This window comes from Centroberyx gerrardi, chromosome 6 (assembly GCF_048128805.1).
Source record: "Centroberyx gerrardi isolate f3 chromosome 6, fCenGer3.hap1.cur.20231027, whole genome shotgun sequence".
Taxonomy (NCBI): Eukaryota; Metazoa; Chordata; class Actinopteri; order Beryciformes; family Berycidae; genus Centroberyx; species Centroberyx gerrardi.
The window spans coordinates 21,536,063-21,560,150 of record NC_136002.1 but is presented as its reverse complement, the minus strand read 5'-3'; the positions used below and the strand labels follow the sequence as shown (position 1 = coordinate 21,560,150).

Sequence of the window (24,088 nt, the reverse complement as noted above, 5' to 3'; positions counted from 1 at the left end):
GATTAGGCGTGTAGTGGTGAGAGGTAAAGTTAGGAGTTAGGGGTTAGGGGTTAGGGAATGAATGTACTCATTGGGAGGTCCTTACAAGTAGAGTGCAGGCTACACGTTTACAAATAAACATGTAGGCTATGTGTGTGTGTGTGTGTGTGTGTGTGTGTGTGCCCATCAGACACTGAGCAAGGTACATATGGTAAGCCGTTGTAACATTTATTAGCCTGACCGGATTCTCATTACAGATATCTGTAATTCATTAACGACTAGTTAAAATGATAATTTAAGATATCTGTAATTAGCCTACATTTTGACTAGTAAGATTGAAGTTATTTTTGCCATTAAGTTGTATGGAATCTCCATCACTAATTAGAGTGAGTGAGATTATCAATCATGTCTAATTTTCTGTAATAATGTCATTAGCCTATCAGATCTATCTATGGCCCATATCCAACAAACCTGCAGCAGACAGTTTGGGGGCCGTCTCGTGGAAGGGCCGTCTCCACTTGAGAGCGAGGAGCCAACCTCCTTCGGAGCCAATCACGGGTCGTTGTGTTTCATTGCGTCAATTTACGTCGACTGATTGTTCTGACGTCGACAGTGTGCGACATGCCGGATGCAATGCGAGCAGTTAATTTGGGTGCATCTTTGACAGCAGCATCACAACGTTGCTGTTTATGGGTTTTATCTGTGAATTAGCGCTTTGGTTTGCATTAACTTATCGACCGTGTGTATGTGCTTTTGAGCAGCACACTTTCAGCTTCTGTGACTGTTACTCAAATCAATGCCAGACAGCTTGAAGCTAGCTGTAGCCAAATAGCCATAGGAGCATTTAAAGTATCTCTGCTTTAGCTAACGGTTGGCAGCGCTAGCCAACTGCCAAGCTATAGAATCAGGACGGGCTCAAGTCATCGTGATTTTATGCTGATTCATTGATACACAGTGACACCGGATTTCTGACAGCATTGTTTGCATTTCGTGCTAGCGCTGCTTGTCTGTGAAGGAGGTATGAGTTATGGATATGGTGGAGGTGGAGGTGGAGGTGGAGGTGGGAGAAGAGGCAGAAGAGGAGGTCGAGGTTTCGGAGATGGAAACAGAGAGAGATGGGACAGGGGAGGAGGAGGAGGAGGTGGAGGAGGAGGAAGGGGATATTCCAGAAATACCGACTTCGGTTCTCGTGATGACCAGGACCGGGGCGGTGGACAACGGGACCGTCCCCCGCCACATCTGAAGGGTCGGGAGATTGGGCTGTGGTACGCGAGATATGGAGCCGTGAGGAGGAAACAGGCTGATCGGAGATCGGTATGCACCGTGATTAGGATGCTCTCCCATCCCGTTTGTTTGCTTGCTTATTGAGAGAGAGAGAGAGAGACTGCAGTTTGTGCAGGGCCCAGTAGTGATGTCAGTTTTTCCCAGATCCCACAGACATCAGAGACACTCTTATAGTAGGATGACAGCTCTTCTTCTTGGTAGAAGATAGGTGTGCTTTGTGAAGTTCAACATCATCCAAACCAATCAAGGTTTTTCCATTGTAACCGTCCAGGGTGTAGGTCATAGGCATAATTCCTAGCATTTGGAAAATAGTTCAGAACACAAAGTCTAATGCATGTGCATGATTGTATTCACTGATTTGTTACATTACATTACATTATGTCATTTAGCAGACGCTTATGTCCAAAGTGACTTACAATAAGCACATTTTGTCAACAGTAGTCAAACTGACCGTATATCACAGTCTTCATCAGCTAAGCCTTCAGTTGTGTGTGCATCTTTATCCAATTCAGGCCTCATATAGTGAAACAAATGAACAAACCTCTGCTTATGTATTGCTGTTGGGTGAAAACCTTTTATCTCCAAAATGGCATCTTTTCAGGGACTAAGAAAATAGCCTTTATTTTAGCTTGACCATCATGCATTATTGAGTTTATTCACTAGGTTTTGAAAGGGTTTCCTAAGCAAAGGGGTAGTAGAGTTTGTCTCAACCCATAGAGAATTATGTAATACTTTATCTAACATTAAAATATGAAAATCACCATAGATGGAGTTACACGGTTGTCACATAACAGCGGCAGTATGCAAATTAACAGTTCCACCTGGATTTCGTAGTGTCAGTGGGATAATATGAGAGATAATATGAGATTTGTTGCAACAATGGGACACATTGCTTCAAACCAAGTCTTGGTGTCACGCTAGCTTAGTAACACTAACACTAACTTAGTAACAGTAAACTCCCCCCTTCCCATATGTGTGTGCAGCGGGCGGTGGTCCAGATGGATGAGGCCAGAGAGCAGCACATCACCAAGCTGCTCAACTCTGTCCAGAACGACCAGCCTGGTCCAGAGAGAGACGGCAGGGACGCCAGAGCCTCTACGTCTGGCAACTGGCGCACAACTGCCGATAGAACCGATAGAGACGATAGTCATTGGTGAGAACAGCTTGCGTCACTTTTCCTTTCTAGGCTTAGCAAACAACTTCAGCCAGCTGTGACTGCTGATACAAGTATGACACATTAACATGTCCATGGCCTATATATGCAGTTACTTTGATGGTGATGTGCCTGAAGAGGATAAACACAAGATTGAGATCAAATCCGAGGAGGAAGAGGAAGAAGTTAGTGCAGCACCGGAGAAAATACCTCACAAATCACAACGGTAACTTGGTCACCAAATCAGATGCATGTTAAAACAGACTAACTGGCTCTGAAAATAGTCTATCCTTTGATGTAGCTCCATGCCAACATCACAGGACAACCAATCATGTTGTGCCTATTGACACAGCTTACAGATCTTCCCCTTCATCCTTTTCTTTTAGTTACTTTTCTCGGGAAGTGGCTAAAGATGAAACCCCTGACACGTGGGATGAAGAAGAGCAGCAGGAGGAAGACGAGGAGGACAAAGTGAAAGTCAGAGGGAAAGAGAAGGATCTGGAGTACCTAGTTCACAAAGTAGTCAGAGACAAAACTCAGGACGACTTCTTGCAGAGAGATCTGCAGAGCAAGAAATCAAACCCCAAGTTCCAGGACATGCTGGTGAGAATAACGTGCAGCAGCCATTTTGATATTGACAGCCACGCTAAAATTTATTGAAAGATAGTCGCATCAACAAGGTTGTCAAATGAGCTACTGTAGTAGTGGCTTGGTGTCATGTTTTTGTCACAAGAGACTGTTTCTCTGACCATTAGTGATGCTGATTGAAATAAGTTTAACATGTGCCTGCTAATACCACGATATCCACTAGGCTAGACATTTATTATTGTTTTGATAACTCTCCAGATGAAGGCATCCATGCTGAAATGTTGGTCCTTATTTAAAAAAAAAAACACAGTAAGGAGGTAGAGTGTGCAACTTTCCTTCCTTTATTATTTGATAAATCTGCTAAAAGAATTGAGATAAAATAAGGTGATGAGATGAAAATTAAATGATCATTGTGGGGAAATCGGGTTATTGCAGCAGTAAAGAATTAGATATAAATAAGAATACAACAAATAGGATGTATTGAAGATAATGCAACAAAAAGAACATTGAAGATAAAGATACAGGGTGTTTGTCATGCTAATACAGGTCTCTTGTTGGTTTGCAAGAATTGCTGCTGTTTTGTTTATTGACATTTAAATGTTAACAGATGTTTGCAGTTTACACATCTACTAATTTACAGTTCAGTGCAAGACCATAATACACAATCTGTGATTATTAGATATACAGAAGAGGTGGTTGTTAGCTGTTGATCAGATTTACAGATAGAAGAACATCTGCTCTTGATGTTATTTTATTTATAGTGTAAACAGGCAAATGTTTGTTCTTTTTCGTCTGCAGAAATTCAGGGAAAAGCTGCCATCCTACAGCAAGAGAGAGGTAAGATTTTGAGTCTGATACTCCCTTTATGGAAATACTCTCCTTCTGATCATGAATCGGTCTGTTTCTGGTAAAACTGATACGTCCTTAATTAGGATTCCATGCGATGTCTTTGTTCTGACTTGTTCAGGCTTGAAGCCCCCTGCCTGACCTATGTTCTATTATTCTCCCTTTTCCCTCGCCATCGCCCTTTTCCTCCTTCTCATCTCTTAATCCCTTCACCGCTCCTCACATGCCCCCCCAACCCTGGGTAGGAGTTAGTGGAGCTGATCAACTCTAACCGGGTCCTGGTGGTGAGTGGGGAGACGGGGTGTGGAAAGACCACCCAGGTCACCCAGTTCATCCTAGACGACCACATCAACCGAGGTGTGGGCTCACTGTGCCGGGTGGTCTGCACCCAGCCCCGACGCATCAGCGCCATCTCTGTATGTACTCTGCCTATCATGGGGTCTGTGTGTGTGTGTGTGTGTGTGTGTGTGTGTGTGTGTGTGTGTGTGTGTGTGTGTGTCTGTATATTGAGTAAGGTGTCTAAAGGGTTTATGATGTGTGTGCACTAGGGATGGGACAATATGCTAATATCACGATATGATTCGATACACGATACATCGATACAACCACGATACGAATAGAAGTTCAATGACCACAAAGTGTGACTGTGCAGAATTATGTTTATTTCTGAGCAACAAATCATTCTAGCAATAGCACTGGCTTGCCAGAATGTAAACAACAATTTAAAAATGTCATTACAAAGTACGAATAATATAATTTTGATGGACAGCTTGTGAAACCGTGATGGGCAAGCCGTCTCATTTGTGATTACTACAGCAGAATAAAATGTAGCTAATATCACAATTCATTTTTCTGCCCCACGATACACATTGTCACATTTTTATATTGCGATATATTGAATTTTGATATATCTTCCCATCCCTAGAGTGTCCGCATATGTTATTGCCTGGCTCAGTTATGTAGACGTGACAGCTATTTTTCACAGTGCTGTGTGTGTGTGTGTGTGTGTGTGTGTGTGTGTTTTTCCTTCCAGGTAGCGGAGCGTGTAGCATCAGAGAGGGCAGAAACTGTAGGGGATGGGAATTCCTGTGGTTATCAGATCCGCCTGCAGTGGTAAGGGAAGCCGTGTCTCTCCAAACGTGTGTTGATGCATAAAATGGAAGTAACTGCATGTTCAATAAGCAATCACCAGTTGGGTCAGCGGTTACTCAACCAACTGAAATACCCACTGATTTTGAATGATAGGCAAGTGGTAAAAGGCAGATTTCAGGAACAAGTAACGTGATAGGCTCTGCTTCTTTTCTGTCCCTATTTCCTTTCTCTCTTCCTCCCTCCCTCTCTCCATTCAATTGCTTAAACTTACAGAAATAGTAAAATTATTGCCGATTTTGTGTACTAAAAGCTACAGAAATAGTAAAATTATTGCCGATTTTGTGTAATAAAATGTACTGTCATGGGTCACTGTCCACTCCTGTTTGGTAACCAGTTTGTATTATAGATCATTTTATGGGGATTCTTCTACTTTTGTTCATTATTTTGGATAAGGAACCAGAGAGCTGTTTTAGCTTAAATGACCCTGATGTTCCATTGCACCTGTGAGCTTTCATAGAAAATGAGTGAATGGTCTGTTTCATTCCCTCTAAGCCCTGCTCCTAACTTTGATTTGGTGGCCTATTGATTTTCTGAGCCGAGGGATCCCCACTGAGGATTATGTTTGATTCATGGTCTACAAGGCTGAAGAGTGAAAAAGACCTAGCCGCACACTTCTCTCCTCGCAAAAAGAAGATAAGGTTGGAGACAAGTGTGCGTCCATCTCTTTTTTACTGATTAGCCTTGTGACTTTTCCGATGGCCAGCACCTTGTTTGGGTGTGCGTTCTATTCTTCTCACTTTGTTGATTCATGGTCTACAGAAAGAGAGGATCTACCTGTAAATGTGTATTGTGTGTACATGTTCATATGCGTGAATTCACATTTGACATGGACTCTATAGGCCTTAGCCATATATAAACACTGTGTACAGGGGTTTGTGCTTGTTTTGTTTTCAGAGGGAGTTTTTTGATAGATTAGGAAGGCTTAAATCTAGACAGATAGATAGTGTTAGATGAATGAGGAAATTAGACATTATTTTTTTCAGGAGGAGGAGAGGGGATATGAGGATTAGTAGACCAATGTGATCATCTGAGATCAGTCACATGGACAGAGCAGGAGAGAAGGGCACCTGAGCGGGATGCAGACAGAGTGAGGGGAGAGTTATGAGAGACGAAGGAGATGCAGCAATCTGGAGTGAATTATGGAGTATGAGATGGATGCAGTAACGGGGGGGAAAGAAGCAATTCAGGCCTGATGTAAAGGGAAAAAGGGATGCAGGGAAAGAGAAGTTAAAAGATGGACAGAGAAAAGGATTAACTGCCAACGGGATAAGACAAATACAGGCCTCTAGATTGTGACCATTTGTTGCATTTTGTGAATATTTTCCAGCAGTATATAAGCAAAATAAGTATTAAAGCATTGTTTTGTGTTTTCTTAAACTATTAAAGAACATAGGCTATGATAAAAGCTACTCCATTTTAGACAGGCAGCAGTTAGAGCTCCATTCAGCTCTGCCCTTGATTGAAAACCATTGGCTTCTTTCGGTAGGTAATCAAGTTCTTTGAAAACCGTCTGATGAATACAATTTGGCGACACCGCACATTCAATCTGTCTTCGTTAACTAGAGTTAAATTTGCAGTAAACCAATGTATTAGCATTCACAACCCAAATGTGTTTCACTCTGACGCAGTTCGAATGCTGGCCGAATGTAATAAACACAAAGTAGGCAACTGGGGAAAATAAAAATCTATCTTGGGTTATGTTGGGTTAGAGGGTGAAACCCACTGCAGGTTAATAATAATCTTTCTTGGCCATGAGATTTCAAAAAAAAAAGTGTAATAAACAGCCAGAGGTGATGTGGAGAACATTCCCTGAAACTACTTCTGCATTCAGGTGCTGTTTGAAATATCAATATTGCATGAATGATTCAACAAAGTGGTAAATACAGCTGTCATTTGGTTTGGTTGTGTATGAAATGTTTTTCAGGTCTGTCATAAGGCATTTCATTTCATTTCTGCGTTGGTTGCCTGGGACAAAACGTGTGGTTAAAACAAATGAGAGTTCACTTCAGCACTGACTAATGGCAATCCAAAATCTGGTATAAAGTAGATGTGAACGAAAGTGCCTATTATAACCAACTTAATTACTTTATTGGAACACATTCTCGATGTTTATCCAATTCATACAGCCCAATGACACATTCTAGGCACAACAGCGCTGATTTCAGCTTATTACACTGTGCAGTCTCTGGACCAAAATGTTGGTGCCACCAAATTATCTGCTTGTGCCAACAATTAAAAAAAACGAACTGAAAATGTTTGTCTGGACTCGAGGACTGAAATAGAAAAGGGGGGTTGAAATATAGGACCGACACCAGAGTAGGTCTTCAATAATCAAGGAAAGTTAATGGAGAAAAAAAACAAAAAACATTTCATCCTGTTCCTTTTCTTTTGACCCTGTATTAGTCTTAATTTATGGCACCTGGCTAATGAAAAAATCTTTCTCTCTCACTCTCTCCCTATTTCTCAGCCGGTTACCACGGCGACAGGGTTCGGTGCTGTACTGTACAACAGGCATTATTCTTCAGTGGCTACGCTCAGATCCGTGAGTGCCCCCCCCCCCCCCCCCCCCCATCTTCATCATCATTGTGCCTCTTCTAGCTCTCCTCCCTAAGCATATCTACTTCTCTGATTTCCTTTCTCTCTTATCTCTCTATCTCTCTATCCAACTTTCCTTCTTCCACTCTCCTATTCTCTCTCTGTCTCTGTCTATCTTTTCCCATTGATTTGTGGCTGACTCTACTGTCTCTGGAAAACGCATTAGTATGGGTCCCCATCCCTCACAAGGAGAGAAATGAAGACTCAAACACGCACACACACACACGCACAGCTTCTGTTGACTCATCCCTGCATTCTCATCCTTGAATTCTCAGTGTCTACAGAAAAACCACAGAGACTGAGAGGTGCCAGCTTTTCTTGTTTCCTTGCTCTATGCTCTGCAAAAAATTTGCCTGACTGTAGTGAGTCATTTTAGGACTACAGTAGACTGACAAAATGCTTCGGAGGTGGTGACTAGGCCACTGCAGATCAACTTTTTGGCATTAACGCCTGTGTGCACAGCAGCTGGCTTACAGGTTCACGTTCTCTATTGACTGCAGCTATGGTTACACTTGTCAGTCTCAGTGCGACTTTTAGCGTCCGATCATCACAACAATCAGATTTTGCTCACATTGATATTGGATCTTCAAAACCAGATATGGAAGTAGTCAGGCTCACTTTGTGATGGGAAGCCCAGCCACAATGCACATACAACTAATGTAATGAGAAGGAGAGGAAGTGTGTGTGGAGCAGACATGGCAGCAGCTATTTCAAATTGCAAAGCGAAAAGTAGAAGGCTGTTTCTTTCGACGTGGAAGCAACAGTCTTCTCGGGGTGAAAATGCCAAATCAATCGCTTACGGTTTGTCATCACATTCTGAGTAAGGCGGATCAAGCTGGCTCATTTTTAAAGCCACCGACAATTACTGCAAATCCACCACTGATGCCCTTGACAACAATTCGTACAATCAATGCAAAGAGAAGGAGAGGGAGTGTGGGGAAAACAGTGATGAGACACAGATTAAAACAAATACAGCAACAGGAGGCACATTAACAGACACTCTCAGGCCAAGTGGGAATATACAGTCATGTGATGTCAAAATATACAATCTTTAGAATCAAATCTCAAAAATCACACTGAAATAAAAAGTGCAAAATTAGCCCACACACACACACACTTGCACTCTAACCCTGCTCTAACTCCGCCTCCCCTCCTGTGTCAGACTGTTGTCCAGCATCAGCCACCTGGTTCTGGATGAGATCCACGAGAGGAACCTGCAGTCTGACGTTCTCCTCGTCATCGTCAAGGACCTGCTCAAGCTCCGACATGACCTCAAGATCATCCTCATGAGTGCCACGCTCAACGCAGACAAGTTCTCCCAATACTTCGGTACACATCCCACCAAATGACCAGCTTATCCCTTATGTACTGTGAGGAAACTGAATGACTCATGTTTGTTTTAAGATAAGATAAGATTGGACTTTATTGACCCCCTAGGGGAAATTTGGGTGTCACAGCAGCAACTGGCAGAACAATGTACAGTACATTGACAGAACAAAGTCCAGAAAGGTAATAAAAATACAAAAAATAGTGCAGGAAAGATATAAGGCAATATAAATAAATATACGGAACAAAAATCTAGGAAAATAAACAATATAAAACTATTAAAACTGTCTAAAGTGGTGTTGAGCATTAAGTCCTGTGTAATAAAAACTAAGTCTGAGTTTGAGGACAAGACTATAAGACTATATATAAGACATAGCTGAGTTTTTGTTCCTTCTCATCTCCTGCCCCTTCCCCCTGTCAACCCCCCGCTCCCCCCTAGACAACTGTCCGATGATCCACATCCCCGGCTTGACGTTCCCAGTGGAGGAGTTCCTACTGGAGGATGTTGTGGAGATGACCAGGTACCGCAGACCCCCATCCCCTCATCCCTCCACTCCCTCCATCCCTCCTCCCCCACCCTCCACAAATAAAAATGGAACTGCTAAACCCTGTGCATTTCACAGGGTCTGGGTCTAAACCGGCTGGGGTCTGTTTGCTAGGTATCGCCCCCAGAAGCAGGACCGCCGCCCCTCCTGGAAGAGAGGCTTCATGCAGGGGCGCAACTCCAGACCTGAGAAGGAGGAGAAGGAGGCTGAATACAGAGAGAGCTGGCCTTGTTATGCACGCACACTACAGGGCAGGTGAGTGGGTGAGGACAGCGAAGTTGACAGATAAGCTGCCATGTTGACAGATGTGTTGTTTAGGTGGCAAATGGGAGGTTATGGCTTTGTGACACCCACATTTTGACAAAGTGACGGCTTTTTCCTGTGAGCATTTGAGCTTCAAGTTGAGACCTGAGAAGGGAGCACATAGAGGCTGAATGCAGGGAGAGCTGGCTCTTAACACTGAACCCTGATCCTGTGTTCCCATAGATTTTGAATATCAACAATTTGTCTTTATGTGCAAGAACGTATTTGCCACAGATGTTATTACACAACATCAGAATGTCTTTTAACATCTTCATTTTGTGTGGGGCTTTTCTGTTTCGGTATATGTATGTTTCAGTTCCTTCCTTTGATTACACTTGGTTGCTCTTACCTTTTGTTTTATTCCTTTATCTATTATCTGTATTCCGTGTTTTACTGTTTTTATTTCATTATTTTCTTCTCATTTTATTGTAAAGCACCTTGTAACCTTGTTAAGAAAGGTGCTATATAAATAAAGTTTATTATTATTTATTATTATCAGGAGAAAAACATCAATTTGGAAAACATTTGAATGGCTTGTTGTCATAACCCAGGTATGACAACCAAAAAGACAGGTGTGAGACCAGCTGGGAATTTGGGAACAGTTACCATGTTGTAGTGTGAAAGTGGGTGGACCAAAGTAAAAAGAGATAGTCTGGATTGATATATTTTTGTTTTGTCTGTGGCCTTCTGTGATTTGCAGGTACTCTGACGACACCATCGAGGTGCTGGAGATGTTGGACAATGATGAGAAGATTGACCTGGAGCTGATCATGGCGCTGATCCGCCATATTGTGCTCAAAGAGGAAGTGAGTTCCCTCCCACATCCATGCTTTACAGGGCAACTGACTGAAAGTGGCAGCATTTTGTTGCCTAAATTTGACTTTAATGAAGTAGCTGTTTGTCCTCAGGGATGGAATTGGACATCCAGGGAGCATATTATTTGTCTCAGCAGTCTGAAGCCAAAACCTGGGCTCTGAGTGTGTGTGAGTCACTGAAGCTTCTCTTGTATATTTTAAGATGCCTTGGTTAAAAAATCGCCAGCCATTTTGATAAGAGAGAGACAAACAGAGAGATGGGCCATGTGAAAGAGGGTTTCAGATCAAATAAATAGGAATAGACGCATAGACTGAAGAAGGAAGAGAGGTAGACTACATTCATAGGTAGAGCAGATGGAAGGAACAGGAGGGCTAGCTTCCAAACACAGAGTGACGTGAGATCAGAGGAAATGACACTGATAGTGGCAGTAGAACTGTGCTAATGAGTGGTGGAACAGATGCTCTCCCAACGCCCCTCTATCCCGTTTTCTCTCTTTCCAATTCTCGTTCAATTTTTCCATCAATGTCGTTTCAGTATTCAATTCAGTCCTCATTAATGTGGATTAAAATGCCAATTATGTCAAATGAGAACAGTCTGTTTTGTATCAAAGGCTTTAATTTTGTCAATAAAATAGAGAAAAAATGAAAGATGCTGGTTGCACTCAGATGAAGGTCATTTGTAACGCTGGTGCAAGAATCGAATTATTGTAAAATAGGAAAATACTTCTGCACACTGCAAATAAAAGGCTAGGACAAAAAACTAATTTATTGCACAAGTGCTTAAAGTGAAAAAATATATATATTTTATGTACTAAAGAACTTGGGAGCAAATGTTTCAGCTTCATGCTTTCATCAGTGCTCCTTTTTAATTATTTTCCTATTGTCAATAAAATACCAATAACACATAGTCAACCCAAATCATGCGTTGTGGTGCAGAAGAAATGAAGCCCAACAGCACAATTCATAGGGAAAAACTAGGGACAAAAAAATTCACTATTACAATTTCTATTAAGGTAAATTCAATGTTCACATTTCTTACTTGTGCTACATGTGCTAGAATTCATCAGAGCTGCACAATGGGGAAAGAAATACCATACAGGATACCCTACACTGCTGCCTTCGAATTCAATTCAATGTAGCTTGTTCCTATTGTGTCACTATTCAATACAGCATACTGTGTCTGTGTTAGTCCTGGGAGGAGGAGACAAATGAGGTGAAGAGAAATGAGACGGTGAAGTCCTGGAATGGAGGAAATGAAAAGTTTGAAAAATGAAAGCAAAGTGTGAAGACCTGGCGAAGAGCAGAGTAAATGTGAAGAGGAACTGATTTAGCCTATTCATGTTGGTTTGTGGGTGTGTTTGTGAAAGAGCGTGTGTGAGAGAGAGTAACGGAGAAAAAGAGAGAGAGAGGTCCAGAAGGAGGAGGAGTGACTAACACAGATAGACAGAATAATTATCCCTCCCCATATGGAGCCGTATCTCTATCAGTCACGGCAAGCCTGAGCCAGTCGGCTAGCTGATTCGCCGTGGCATTGTCAAACGGCCGAGAGGGAACCGGCTGATTGGCCGTGACGGCGTTCTGATCCAAGGCTATGGGCTGTCTGCCAGGGTTTCGACTGTGATGATTGGTTAATTATGAGGCTGGGGTCTGTGATTACACACCTAGGGAGATGACATGGCAGGCATTAATTAACGCCTGCTGGGCGCAACTCTGTGTTTGTGTGTGTGTGTGTGTGTGTGTGTGTGTGTGCGCCCACAAACTCTGTGTGGGTGTGCTAAGTAGTAAGACAACACCGCAGAGTTCGCTGTGCTTTCTATTACTTGGTTTTAAATTGGCATTAATCAGAGACGGTTTCTGTAATGTTTTGGTGTGTGGCCATGTGCTTCTTGTAGGTTGTAACTAGGCACAATGCCTGCTTATCTCTCTCTCGCTTTCACACACACGCAAACACACATAAACACGCATACAGTCCCATGTGGGTGCCAGTGGTTGAAGGCTGGTAATAATAATTAGCTTTAATTAAAAGGCAGGGGAGCACAGGGCCCAGGAGCTAGACTTTATCTCCGTTCTTCCTCTCCCCTCGTTCCTCTCAGGAAATGAAGGTGCATTCCTTTTTTTATCCAGTTGAAAGAGCGGGCTATTTTCAGCCTCTTTAATATCATCCTGAACATAATTTTTGTTTAAATTTAGTTCTTTGATTAAGTGAAATAGCATTGCCAGAAACTTTTCAACATACATGATAGATTAATTTGGGCCACGCCAAACATTATGGCTGTATTTTGCACAGCTTTTCAAAGTGTTCAGGCTGACAAGTCATCGTTCTTGTTTGGTATTTATGTCTATATTTCTATATTTCTATTATTGAGACAGATTGTTGAGACGGTGACAAATTAGGCCTATTATTGTGGACTCTGTGTTTTGGAAAATGGGGTGCTGAAGCCGTTGTGTACTGCAGCGTCTCAATGCACTGCTCCGGACTGCTCTCTACATCTGCCCTACATACGGTAATCTGATCTGAATGTATAACCATGAGCTGTTCTGTACATGAGCTGGTATACATTTCTGGACACATTTCTGTTTCTGTTTGATTTCTGCTAACGATACACATTTATGGGTATGCAGCAAGTCACTTCCATCTGTACATCTGATAATTTGCACACCAAACATATAGCCTATATACTGGCACTGGACTGTAAATGTGCAAATCTTCAAACTGCAAACATCTGTTAACCTGAAAATCTGTCAATAGTCAGTATAGCGCAAATTCTTTCAAGCCAAAAGGAGTTATGTGTTAGCATAATGAAGAAGCTGAATCTTTAATCTTCAATTTCTTCTATTTGTTGTATTTTTTTTTATCCTATTCTTTACCGCTGCAATGACCCAATTTCCCCATGGGGTTCATTAAAGTTTCCACTCATTTTCAAATTGTAGCATAATATGATGCTGTTCTTGTTGATGAGCGGCTGACACCCAGGTCTACATTAAGTGGTCACCCGTTCCCAGGCATTGTTGTTGGTGGGATGACTGACAGACAGCTGAATGTGCAGTAAATGGCTCATGGCGAATGGAATACCGCCAACCCTATTAGCCGGCATTATCTGTTATCCGCCTCGTGTTTTCGCAGCTTGCATTTGTGCATCTTTGTGTTTTCCAGGTGACTAATTGTTTTTTTTGTTCCCACTGAGAAAATAAGTCTGTCGCGGTGCTAATGACAGCCAGGGGCTCTCCTGTAGTGGGAAGATCTTAAGGCGATGCAGCTGTCACGGGGTGTCGGCACCTATTGTGTGGCTGACTGTAGAGGTGGGGAGCTCGGGGCAAGTCTTTATCTTCATCCTCATCCTCATCCTCCTCTGCCTTGGCTCAGGCACGGGCACCTTGCTCACTTGTCTGTTGTTTTTACTCCTCTGGCTAATGGCTGTTTGATGATCATTCCTGTAGGTGGTTTGTTTCTAGTTGTCGTTGCCGTTGTTGTTGTTGTTGTTTCTAGCTGCGCCCTGCTGGTTTGGTATGTCTGTCAACTGTTACTGTTGTTGTCATGTCTTTGTCTGACAGCAAGGAGCCATCTTGATCTTCCTGCCTGGCTGGGACAACATCAGCAGCCTCAATGACCTGCTCATGGCTCAGCAGATGTTCCGATCAGGTATACACACACACACACACACACACACACACACACACAATTACATGACAAGTACCGGCCAATAACTTCTGAGTTAATATAGTAGAGATAGCCTTAACACACACACGCACAAGCACACAGAGTAGCAATCACATCTTATATTGGCAATCTCAAAAAGTATTTTGTTGAGTTTTTTTCATGTTTCTCTTGTTGTGTCAGACCGGTTCGTCATCATCCCTCTGCACTCCCTGATGCCTACTGTTAACCAGACCCAGGTCAGCATTCTTCAGACTATCTTTCTCTCTTTCGTTTTCTTTCTGTCCGTCTATCTGTATCTGTTTATCTTTGTCTCTCTCTTTCTCTCTCTCCTGCTTCATTCCCTTCTCAACGCCGGCAAAGTCCAATCTCATCATCTTCTCTCCCCTCAGGTGTTCAAGAGGCCTCCTCCTGGAGTCAGGAAGATTGTGATTGCTACCAATATAGCTGAGACCAGGTATGTGTGTGTGTGTGTGTGTGTGTGTGTGTGTGTGATTGTGTTTGTCCAGCCTTTGTACTCACTCTGTTTGAAAAAGTATTTTGTCTGTTACTTTTTGTGCATCAACTCGCTGAAAGTGTAGAAAACAACCTGACGACGCTTAGTCACATTCAGTCGTGTGTGTGTGTGGATGTGCGTACGTGTGCATGCGCATTTATGTGTCAGACGGTTGGGCCCAGTCATTAATGGATACAACAGATTTGGGACTAATTAGCATACAATTCTGGGGTTGATAACGAATGCTGTCATTGGCTCAGGATGGAACACACCGACTCAGTGACAGGCCGTTTGTCAATGCATTCACAGAACCAAACACACACACACACACACACACACAAACTGAGCAAATCAAGAAGACTGCACAACTGACTGCACTCTCCTCCCATCACTTTGCTAAATATAGACACCAAACTTTCCAAAGGGCTATGTTTTATTTTTACCTCTGAATGGTTGTGTGTGCTTGCCTTAGCTCAGCATTCTTGACAGTCTGCTTTAAAGAGTCCACTTTTAACTGTTTTTCCTTCTATAACATCTCCTCCTTTTATGTCTCTCCCTGTATGTATCTCTCTCTCTCTCTCTCTCTCTCGCTTTCTCTTTCTGCCTCCTAGTATCACCATAGATGATGTAGTGTATGTGATAGATGGAGGGAAGATTAAGGAGACCCACTTTGACACCAACAACAACATCAGCACCATGGCAGCCGAGTGGGTTAGCCTGGCCAATGCCAAACAGAGGAAAGGACGTGCCGGCAGGTAGGCGTGTGTGTGTGTGTGTGTGTGTGTGTGTGTTTGTGAGCTCACATGGGTATTTGCGTGCTCTTGTGTTATGAAAGCACACTGTATATTAATGTCTTTGGATGTGTGACACTAATTCAGGAAGACCATCCCTTCCTTTGTCGTTTCATCTTGTCTCATCGCTCCCTCTTTTTCTTCCCCACCAACCCACTCCTTCCATCCCTCCCATCTGTAAGCATTGAGGAAGGCAAAGTGTAGTCTCTCCCTGGTTGTCTCCAGTCTGTGGCTCATTCAAAACGTCTCTGTTCTGTTAGCATTGGCAACAATATGGAGCAAAGCCCAATTAGCAGGAGCCCCTAACTGTGCGTGGTTTCATCCCATTGATTTTAAATTAACCCCCTTGCCACAGGGCTGACATAACCGTCACATAACACTTTTTGTCTTCTGTTCCTCACTCCCTCCTTCTCTGCATATGCACAGGGTGTGTCCAGGGAAATGCTATCATCTATACAACGGTCTCAGAGCCAGCCTGCTGGATGCCTATCAATTACCCGAGATCATGAGAACGCCACTGGAGGAGCTCTGCTTGCAGATCAAGGTTGTGTATGTGGAGAGAGACAGAAAGAGAGAGACAGGCACAGAGACAGAGAGACAGAGAGACAGAGAGGTGCAGGCCTGCGAGTTGAGATGAGGACAGGATTGCTGTGAATGGGTTTTGTGAGTGCAGGGGGAGAAACAAGGACAGTGCTGCTGTTTTTGGTCTTGTGTTGAATTACAGCCCCTCCTGTCTAATGAGGACTAGGGATGAACATCCTGGGCTGACTCATGCCCGTTGCTCCAGCTCTTTCTCATTTTGCCGGCAACATAATCACCCCTTTTCTGTCTTTCATTCTCTTACATGAACAGTCACTTTTCTTTCCTTGGTCGCTTACTTGTTAGGTTACTTATTTTTTCTCCTCTTTTTGCTTTTTCTTTTCTCCTTTTTTTTTTTTTTTTCCTAAATCCTCAAACTCCACTCAGACATATTTCAGCTCATGCTAATGGTACATTAAGCCAAAGTTCCCTCAGATCTAGCCACCAGTGTTTGCAATGATCGGTCTCACGGCTTTAATGGATGTGTGTTTGAGTGTGTGTCTTGCACTAGTTCATTTTTGTGTGAGTGAGAGAGAGCGTGTGGATCATGAAGCTAGTGGGTGAGAGGCGGACTAATGCACCAATCAGTCCTTTAAGTGCGAGAAACGCTGTCAACATGCTAACCCTGAGCAGACACTCTAATGCACCAACACTCCAACACCACCCTGTTAGTCAGACATAGTTATGCTTGTGGAAATGTAAGTTAAGTTTAGCTTCCTTCCTCTTTCAGTTTGCTGTGGGTAGCTGAATGGTGCGTTTAAAAATCCCTGTTAATGTGGTCTTTGACACATTGAAAATGCTTTCAGAGAATGTGGGTATTTTCCTAGTACAAGCTGCTATCATCTTCACATTGATTTTCTGCTCAGCTCGGCACCGAGAAAAGCGATGTGCATATGACTAACTCTCATATGTGGGTTGTTTGTCAAATACATCATGTCAGCAGCAATATGCATGATCAAACCATGACATACGCAGTATAGATGATTAGATTAGATGTAACTTAAATCAACCGTGTGGGAAAACTGGGTCATTGCAGTAGACACACATACTGTATACCTCGCCATCCTTGTGCTACATGCATTACCCACAGTTCCATGTAAGCAAGAAACGACAAGCACTTAGACAATGGGAAAGAGAATGTATTTAAACATGATTATATATTTTGGCTGATGACTGTCTAATGTATTGTGTTGTGTCCAGATATTGAAGCTGGGGGCTATAGCTGGATTCCTGAGGAAAGCCCTGGACCCTCCTACTGAAAAGGCTGTCAGTCTGGCCATCAAGCACCTCATAGACCTGGTAAGAGAGAGAGAGAGAGACTTTTGATGCTCTTTAATGAAACTCCTTGCAACTAAAGAGGGGAAAAGTGATTGAAAACATCTTAACTTCAACCTGAGGACCCAGGTTGCACCCAGGAATTTCTGCTTTGGGAACTCTGTACATAGTGCAAGGGATAAGAAGATAAAACATGAGAATTAGTTAATGATAACAACTAGCTACCAACACTTCCTAGTTGACTACTAATATGCGGATCTTGTATGGGTTTTGTGACGATTTTGAATGTGTTAGAACGCCCTGGACCATTCGGAGAATCTGACAGCGCTGGGCTTCCACCTGGCCCGTCTGCCTGTGGAGCCTCACATCGGCAAGCTGATCCTGTTTGGAGCTCTGCTGGGCTGCCTTGACCCCGTGCTCATCATCGCTGCTTCACTCAGCTTCAAAGACCCTTTCTTCATACCTCTGGTAGGGCACAGAGATCACACACACATGAAAGCTTACTTAGACAAAGACATATACGCACACTTCATCATATTGTTGCACACAATCATCTGACTTTTTGATTTTTTGCTATTTTCCTAATTATGTACAAAAAAAAAGTTCTATACTTTGTCATCGGCTCTGAGCAATACATTTAGGTATTTGAATATTCCTTGCAAAGTAGGCTATCAACAAATTGACTTTAATATATCTGTTCTCCTCTCAGGGCAAAGAGAAGATGGCGGACATGAGGAGAAAGACTCTGTCCAGAAACTCCAAGAGTGACCACCTCACTATTGTCAATGCCTTCCAGGTAAAAACAACCCGCTCTTTTCTCGGATTTTCACTCATCTCTGATAGTCTGCCATATGAATTGACCCCGTCTGAATTGATCGTGCACTGATTGGTCAGGGCTGGGAGGACGCAAAACGCCGTGGCGCCAGGTATGAGAGGGAGTTCTGCTGGGACAACTTCCTATCTGCCAATACACTCCAGGTGAGTCTGGGAGACCAAATTTATAAAGCTTCCCTGCTTGCAAGTGCCGATCGAGGGTGACCATGAGTCCTGCACTGAAAGGCTTCAAAAGTAAAACCCATGGTGGTGTATGATTAAATTGTGAGGCGCTGTCTCCCATCTAGACTGTTGATTACATGCAGCCTTTTGAGTAGTCATTTGTCCTTGCTTGTTTTGCAGATGCTGCACAATATGAAGGGTCAGTTTACTGAGCACCTGATGCGGACGGGTTTTGTCAGCAGCAGGGACCCCAAAGACCCCAAGTCCAACATCAACTCAGGTAGATAAGACAAGCTGTCTGGGTGGGATCCAGTTGTCTGACAATGGTTTGGATGAACTGTCACGACGCCATTCATTCTTAAACACCTTAAAACCGGGCCATGTCTCAGTCAAACAGTTGATCGATGAATCAGTCACTGAATCAGTCAAACTTTATATGTGGTACAAGGGAGGATGTGTGACTGTATGTAACAATCCTTTATTTCCCCCCCCCAACTGTCTCTTCATTTTTCAGAAAATGAGAAGTTGATCAAGGCAGTGATTGTAGCTGGTCTGTACCCTAAGGTGGCCATGATCAGACCGTCTCACAGCAAGAAGAGGCCCGGGTGAGTTTGCCAGCCGAAAGAGGGAGAGATGGAAAGACAGACAGACAAAGAGGAAGGGGCCGCACAGCACTAGATGGAGAAGTGCAGAATCATTCTTATTGATCTCTAGACAGAAAAACACCTTCCACAGAGCAATAACTCATCAGACTTCTCAGGCAAGAGGTTCAGTAACAGTCCTGCGACAATTACCTCAGGCTGTGCAGAGACCATGTTAGGAAAATTGTCAAAAACAGAAAGGCTTTTGTAGCTGAAGATCAATGCAGTCATCATAGAACTGCCCTTAGGCAGCTGTCATAGGCAGCGGCTGTGACCTGTCTGCAAAAGATAGACACACACACACACACTAGGGCTGTCACTTTTTTATTTCCTCTGTCCTCAATGAGACAGCCTTGGACCCAGTTGCACAGTGAGATTCCCAGTGTGATTTTCTCTGCATGATGAGTCATTTTCAACAGTTACGACGCTAAGCCAGTAAGTTTTATGTTTTCACCCGTGCGCACCACAGCCCGGCTGTATTTAATGAATTCATTGCTCGATGAAGCACTTTTGTTTGTTTTGCTGCTAAATCAGACCACTGTCTGGTGCAAGCAGCTTGTTCCCTGCAGTCAGCCAGCCGGTTTTGTAAGCGTGACTCGCAGGAGTTTGGAACGCAGTCATACTTTCATGAAAGTGATGATTTGCAGGCTGCATCACAATTTGTTGTGATGGGACCTGCCTTGCAGCAATGGCAGGAGGTGCTCTGTGCATCTTATCAACAGTGGTGAATGAAACCAACGGCACCTGAGTTGATAGGCTATTTCTGGAACTGCAGAATACATTTTAACAAATTTATTATGGTGATGATTTCTCACTCAAATTCTCACTCAATTTTGGGTGAAAGTGACAACACACGTGTACACAAACGCGAACACACACACTGACACCTTTTCTTTTGCAGCGTTAAGGTATACACCCAGGCCGATGGGAAGGTGTGTATCCACCCCAAATCTGTCAACGCCGAGGAGACCGAGTTCAACTACACCTGGCTCATCTACCACCTCAAGATGAGAACTAGCAGTGTAAGTGGTAGAGGCGAAATGGGAACACACACACACACACACACACACACACGATAGCGGCTAAAAAAGGTTTCATGCTGTTATTCAACACTGTTGCATAAATGTTATGCATTTCCATACTCGTGTGTGTGCTACAGTACATGCTTGAGAGTGTTAGTCTATCTGCTTGATTTAGTGTATCTCTCTCTGAAGGTGTGTGTGAGTGGAAAGGACCAGTGGGTAAAGGTTGGCGGTGGTGCCATGCCAGCTTTAGACTGAATGAATATTTGATTAAAACGCTGCCTTTCAACTCCCTCTCAAAGGCTCTTGTGCTTCAAAGCTCCCAGACACAATATGAGGAGGGGGGGGGCAAAACAGTCAATGCATCTCCCTGACTGTCGCCCTCTCTCCTCTCCCCATTCCCCCTTCTTTTTCTCTTTTTTCTTTTTTTGTCTGTCCCCCTTCTCACTCCCGATTTCCCTTCCCTTCCATCTATCTGTCTTTGTTCTTTCTGCGCTGTCTGTCTTCGCGAATGTTACCATTCTGCAGAAAAACACCTTTCAAGTCTTCCCAGTGATTGCCGCCCGTGTCTTTGTCTCTCACTTTGCCGCCTTTGTCTTTATGAAGAAAGGCCTTCTGCTGTATCTCAGCTTCATTATTGCCACCATTAAATATGTTTTGTCTTGCAGGGCTTATGCGATTGTGTGCGCTTGCCATGTATTTAAGGGCTTCTGAGAGGCAGTGGGATTGTGAAGGCCATTGATTTACTGACAGGGAAGCGGGAGACCAGGGCCGTGAAAAAAGTGAGGGATGACGTTAAACTTCATCTCCTCTGACGCACTTGCCCCTGGTCCGTTACATTACACATTCATGGAGCAGATGCAGCTGTCCCTGCTCTCTCCTTGCTTCTTTGTTTCTCTTGTCTCTTGCCCACGCCTTCTACCTCTCTCTCTCCTATCTCTCCCTCTCTCTCCGTTCTCTCTCTCTAGCTAGTTTCCATCACTCCTTCCTTGTCTCATTAGCTTTATCCCTCTCTTGTCTGTTCCCAACAAATCTGAAATGGGGTTTGTTTGACCTCACAACCCGCTGCTAAAGTAGGCTCTGTGGCTTCTGCCCTAAGTGCTAAGCGGATCCGTGTATCACATAGTATCATTCCTATTTTGTATTTCTACAATATTCCAAATTTTCAATTATTTGTGAAAAAATGTCTTTTCTTTCTTTAATTTTTCACATTTATTGTTCAGAAAAATGTGCTATTTGTTTGTGAAGGGAAAAATTTGCTATTTTCTAATTTCAAGTATCAAACCGTTGTACATGTGCTGCCGTCAGTTTAGCATAGGGAGGAAGATGGGTGGAAAAGAAAAATAGAAACCCATCGTCAAAAAGAGAGTGTAAAACGAAAGTGAGATTCACAGACGGGGCAAGATGACATTTCTCCTGACACTGGCGGCACTGAAACACATTTTCAAACTCACACAGCCTCTCTGCTCTAATGGGACACTTTCAACCCACACTACAGAGTAGCTGTCGGGCATGGAGTGTCATAATGATGCTGCTCCCTGTCGTGAGTGTGTGCGCACGCGTGTCTGTTTGTGTTAATACTGCGTTGTCAGATCTTCCTGTCGTCGCGTGTTAGCAGCATCTTTCTGCGTGTCCTCAGATCTTCCTGTATGATTGTACCGAGGTGTCCCCGTTCTCGCTGCTGTTCTTTGGAGGAGACATCACCATCCAGAAAGACGAGGACCAGGAGACCATCGCGGTCGACCAGTGGATCGTCTTCAGATCCCCGGCGCGCATCGCTCACCTCGTCAAGGTAGGCGAGGATGCACACACATGCTGGAACAGTGTTCATTCGAGATGAACACAACAAAAATTTGTCATTTTTGTTGGTATGGCTGGGCGATAATTCAATGTTGCTGCTGTCCAAATTGATGATAATAAGCTAATTTTTGACAATAACACCCAACATTACCATTCGGTTCAATGGAATGAACATTAATTTGATTATTTAACATGGGATTTTGCATACATGAGCCATATCGTGATATATATCGATATCGAAAAAAATCCTTATAATTATCGTGCTATTGATTTCAACCATATCGCCCAGCCCTAATTTTTTAGGGCTTTTGCTTTACAAAAAGTCCTAATTTCCCTCTCCTGCCCTCTCCACAGAGTCTGAAAAGAGAGCTGGATTCCCTGCTGGAGGAGAAGATCCGTCACCCTGCTCCTGTGGACTGGCACAACCGTCAGTCCAAAGACTGTGCTGTCATCACAGCCATCATAGACCTCATCACCACCCAGGAGAAGCCCACAGGCAGTGCCAACCCTGCGAGCTATGGCAGAACATGGGCCCCAGCCCCTAGAGGACAACGCATCTACTTCAATGACGATGATGATGATGACGACGATGATTAGAAGTGGCTCTGAGACTTGAAGAAAGTGTATTTTTTCAAAGCAGCGGGTGTTGGCCAGCTGCCAGTTTCCTTCTGATGAATAGCTCTATTTTGTTGGCTATAAAGAGAGGAGAATGTGAGATGTTTAAGGTCAAATGACTGCATCCATAGATAAGAAAGACACAGAAGTCAGTTGGGATATTTATCATGGCCGGTTGGCTTTCTTATGGTGCTGCTTTGTTGAAATATAAGTGGCCATAGGGTGCTCCTGAAGGCCAAGCACAGGACGCAAGAGGAGTGGAAAATATTGTGCACTTGAATGCAAGACTTCCCTTATTCATTTTTTTTGCCTATTTGGTTTTTTTGCAAGGACCAATCCATGTTATAATAAACTCAGTAGCTGTTTTGTTGATGTTAGTTTCTACATTTTCTTGTTTTGCATAAATCTCTGCTTTTGTTTCTTAGCAATGTCTAGATAATGGGCTGCGCAATAAAGAACAGCCGTACCACAAAATGTCTCGCTTTCATCTGCCTTACTAGGTTGAAAACCAGGACATCAAAAACAGGCACTGAAGATAACAGTTACCCTGAAAGATTGATGGCTGTGTTATGGGAGATTACCATCTGCTCTGTGTGCAGTGGAGGACTAATCAGTGAAATCACCTGGTCTAGTCTTTGGTTGGAATGAAAACCTGCATACTCTTGGCACTCCAATGGCACATGGTTGCCCATTCCTGCTTTAGTTGCAGATATTTCAAGCTGATTCATATTTCTGAAGAAATTGCTGCTGGCTAAAGCATTTTATGCATAGCGTATATTTGATTAAAACCTACTGGATGTCCAGAGAGCAGGTGGCTAATTTCACGTTCCAAATTTTATTGGAGGAATAAAAGTAGAGTAATTATTCTGGCAGTGGTCCTCAGAGAGAGGAAATGTCAAATTAATCAGCCAGAATACACGACAGCCCACAAGTAATTACGATTTTATTAAAGAGCATAATGGCTGATGAAAATATCTAAGGTCGAATAAACATTTTCATATCAACAATTTCTGCAATATAAATCTGTATTTAGGATAACATACAAGTTACAGTTCAGGCTGTTTGTGTTTGGTACATATTTACATGGGTGATTTACAATGGTTACAAGCAGAGGACATGGTAGAAATAGAAAGATCAATAACTGTGGTTAAATGTGTGGTATCACAGATATTTTTTCCCTGAGTGCAAATGCAAAGCTTTGTCTGGTCTTGTTATGCGAGAGTCTGAATTGACATGTCCTTCCTGCGGGGCGCTCTGCTCTCTACTGTACATCATGTCTAGCTCCCTGTAGCTGAGCAGTTGTGCTTGTCATTTGGGCCGGGGCCAGAGCCGTGGGTTTGATAGATGGTGTTATCACCACACTCTGACCGGGCCATTCATTTCCTTTAGCTGGGTATGGCAACACTAAAAAGATGACTCATACGGGACAATCACGTTAAAACCAGGGCTGGGCAGGGCTGCTCATCTCTTCCAGTTTCGCCATCAACACACACAAACACATTAATTTCTGCTCATCTCTGTAACATCACAGGTATAAATCTTAAGGGGGATATTTATCTGGCTGGCATCAAGGGTGCATACTGTTATCCCAGGCAATCCTAATCATTGAGCGAGTGGATGGAGAAGATAATG

General features: G+C 43.3%; 1 protein-coding gene across 1 annotated transcript; it reads left to right on the top strand.

The window, feature by feature from the left end:
* Positions 1-660: 660 nt before the first annotated feature.
* Positions 661-22,921, top strand: dhx36 (DEAH (Asp-Glu-Ala-His) box polypeptide 36). Its single transcript, XM_071927830.2, has 26 exons — positions 661-1,293; positions 2,247-2,416; positions 2,529-2,642; positions 2,803-3,019; positions 3,803-3,841; positions 4,096-4,266; positions 4,884-4,963; positions 7,470-7,544; positions 8,760-8,926; positions 9,363-9,444; positions 9,583-9,723; positions 10,472-10,577; positions 14,139-14,226; positions 14,425-14,480; positions 14,634-14,698; positions 15,349-15,492; positions 15,955-16,072; positions 17,308-17,406; positions 17,677-17,850; positions 18,092-18,178; positions 18,277-18,360; positions 18,559-18,658; positions 18,893-18,983; positions 19,921-20,041; positions 21,681-21,833; positions 22,196-22,921. The coding sequence occupies exons 1-26, from the start codon at positions 1,000-1,002 to the stop codon at positions 22,436-22,438; spliced, it is 3,279 nt and encodes a 1,092-aa protein (XP_071783931.2). The 5' UTR covers positions 661-999; the 3' UTR covers positions 22,439-22,921.
* The last annotated feature ends 1,167 nt before the right edge of the window (positions 22,922-24,088 follow it).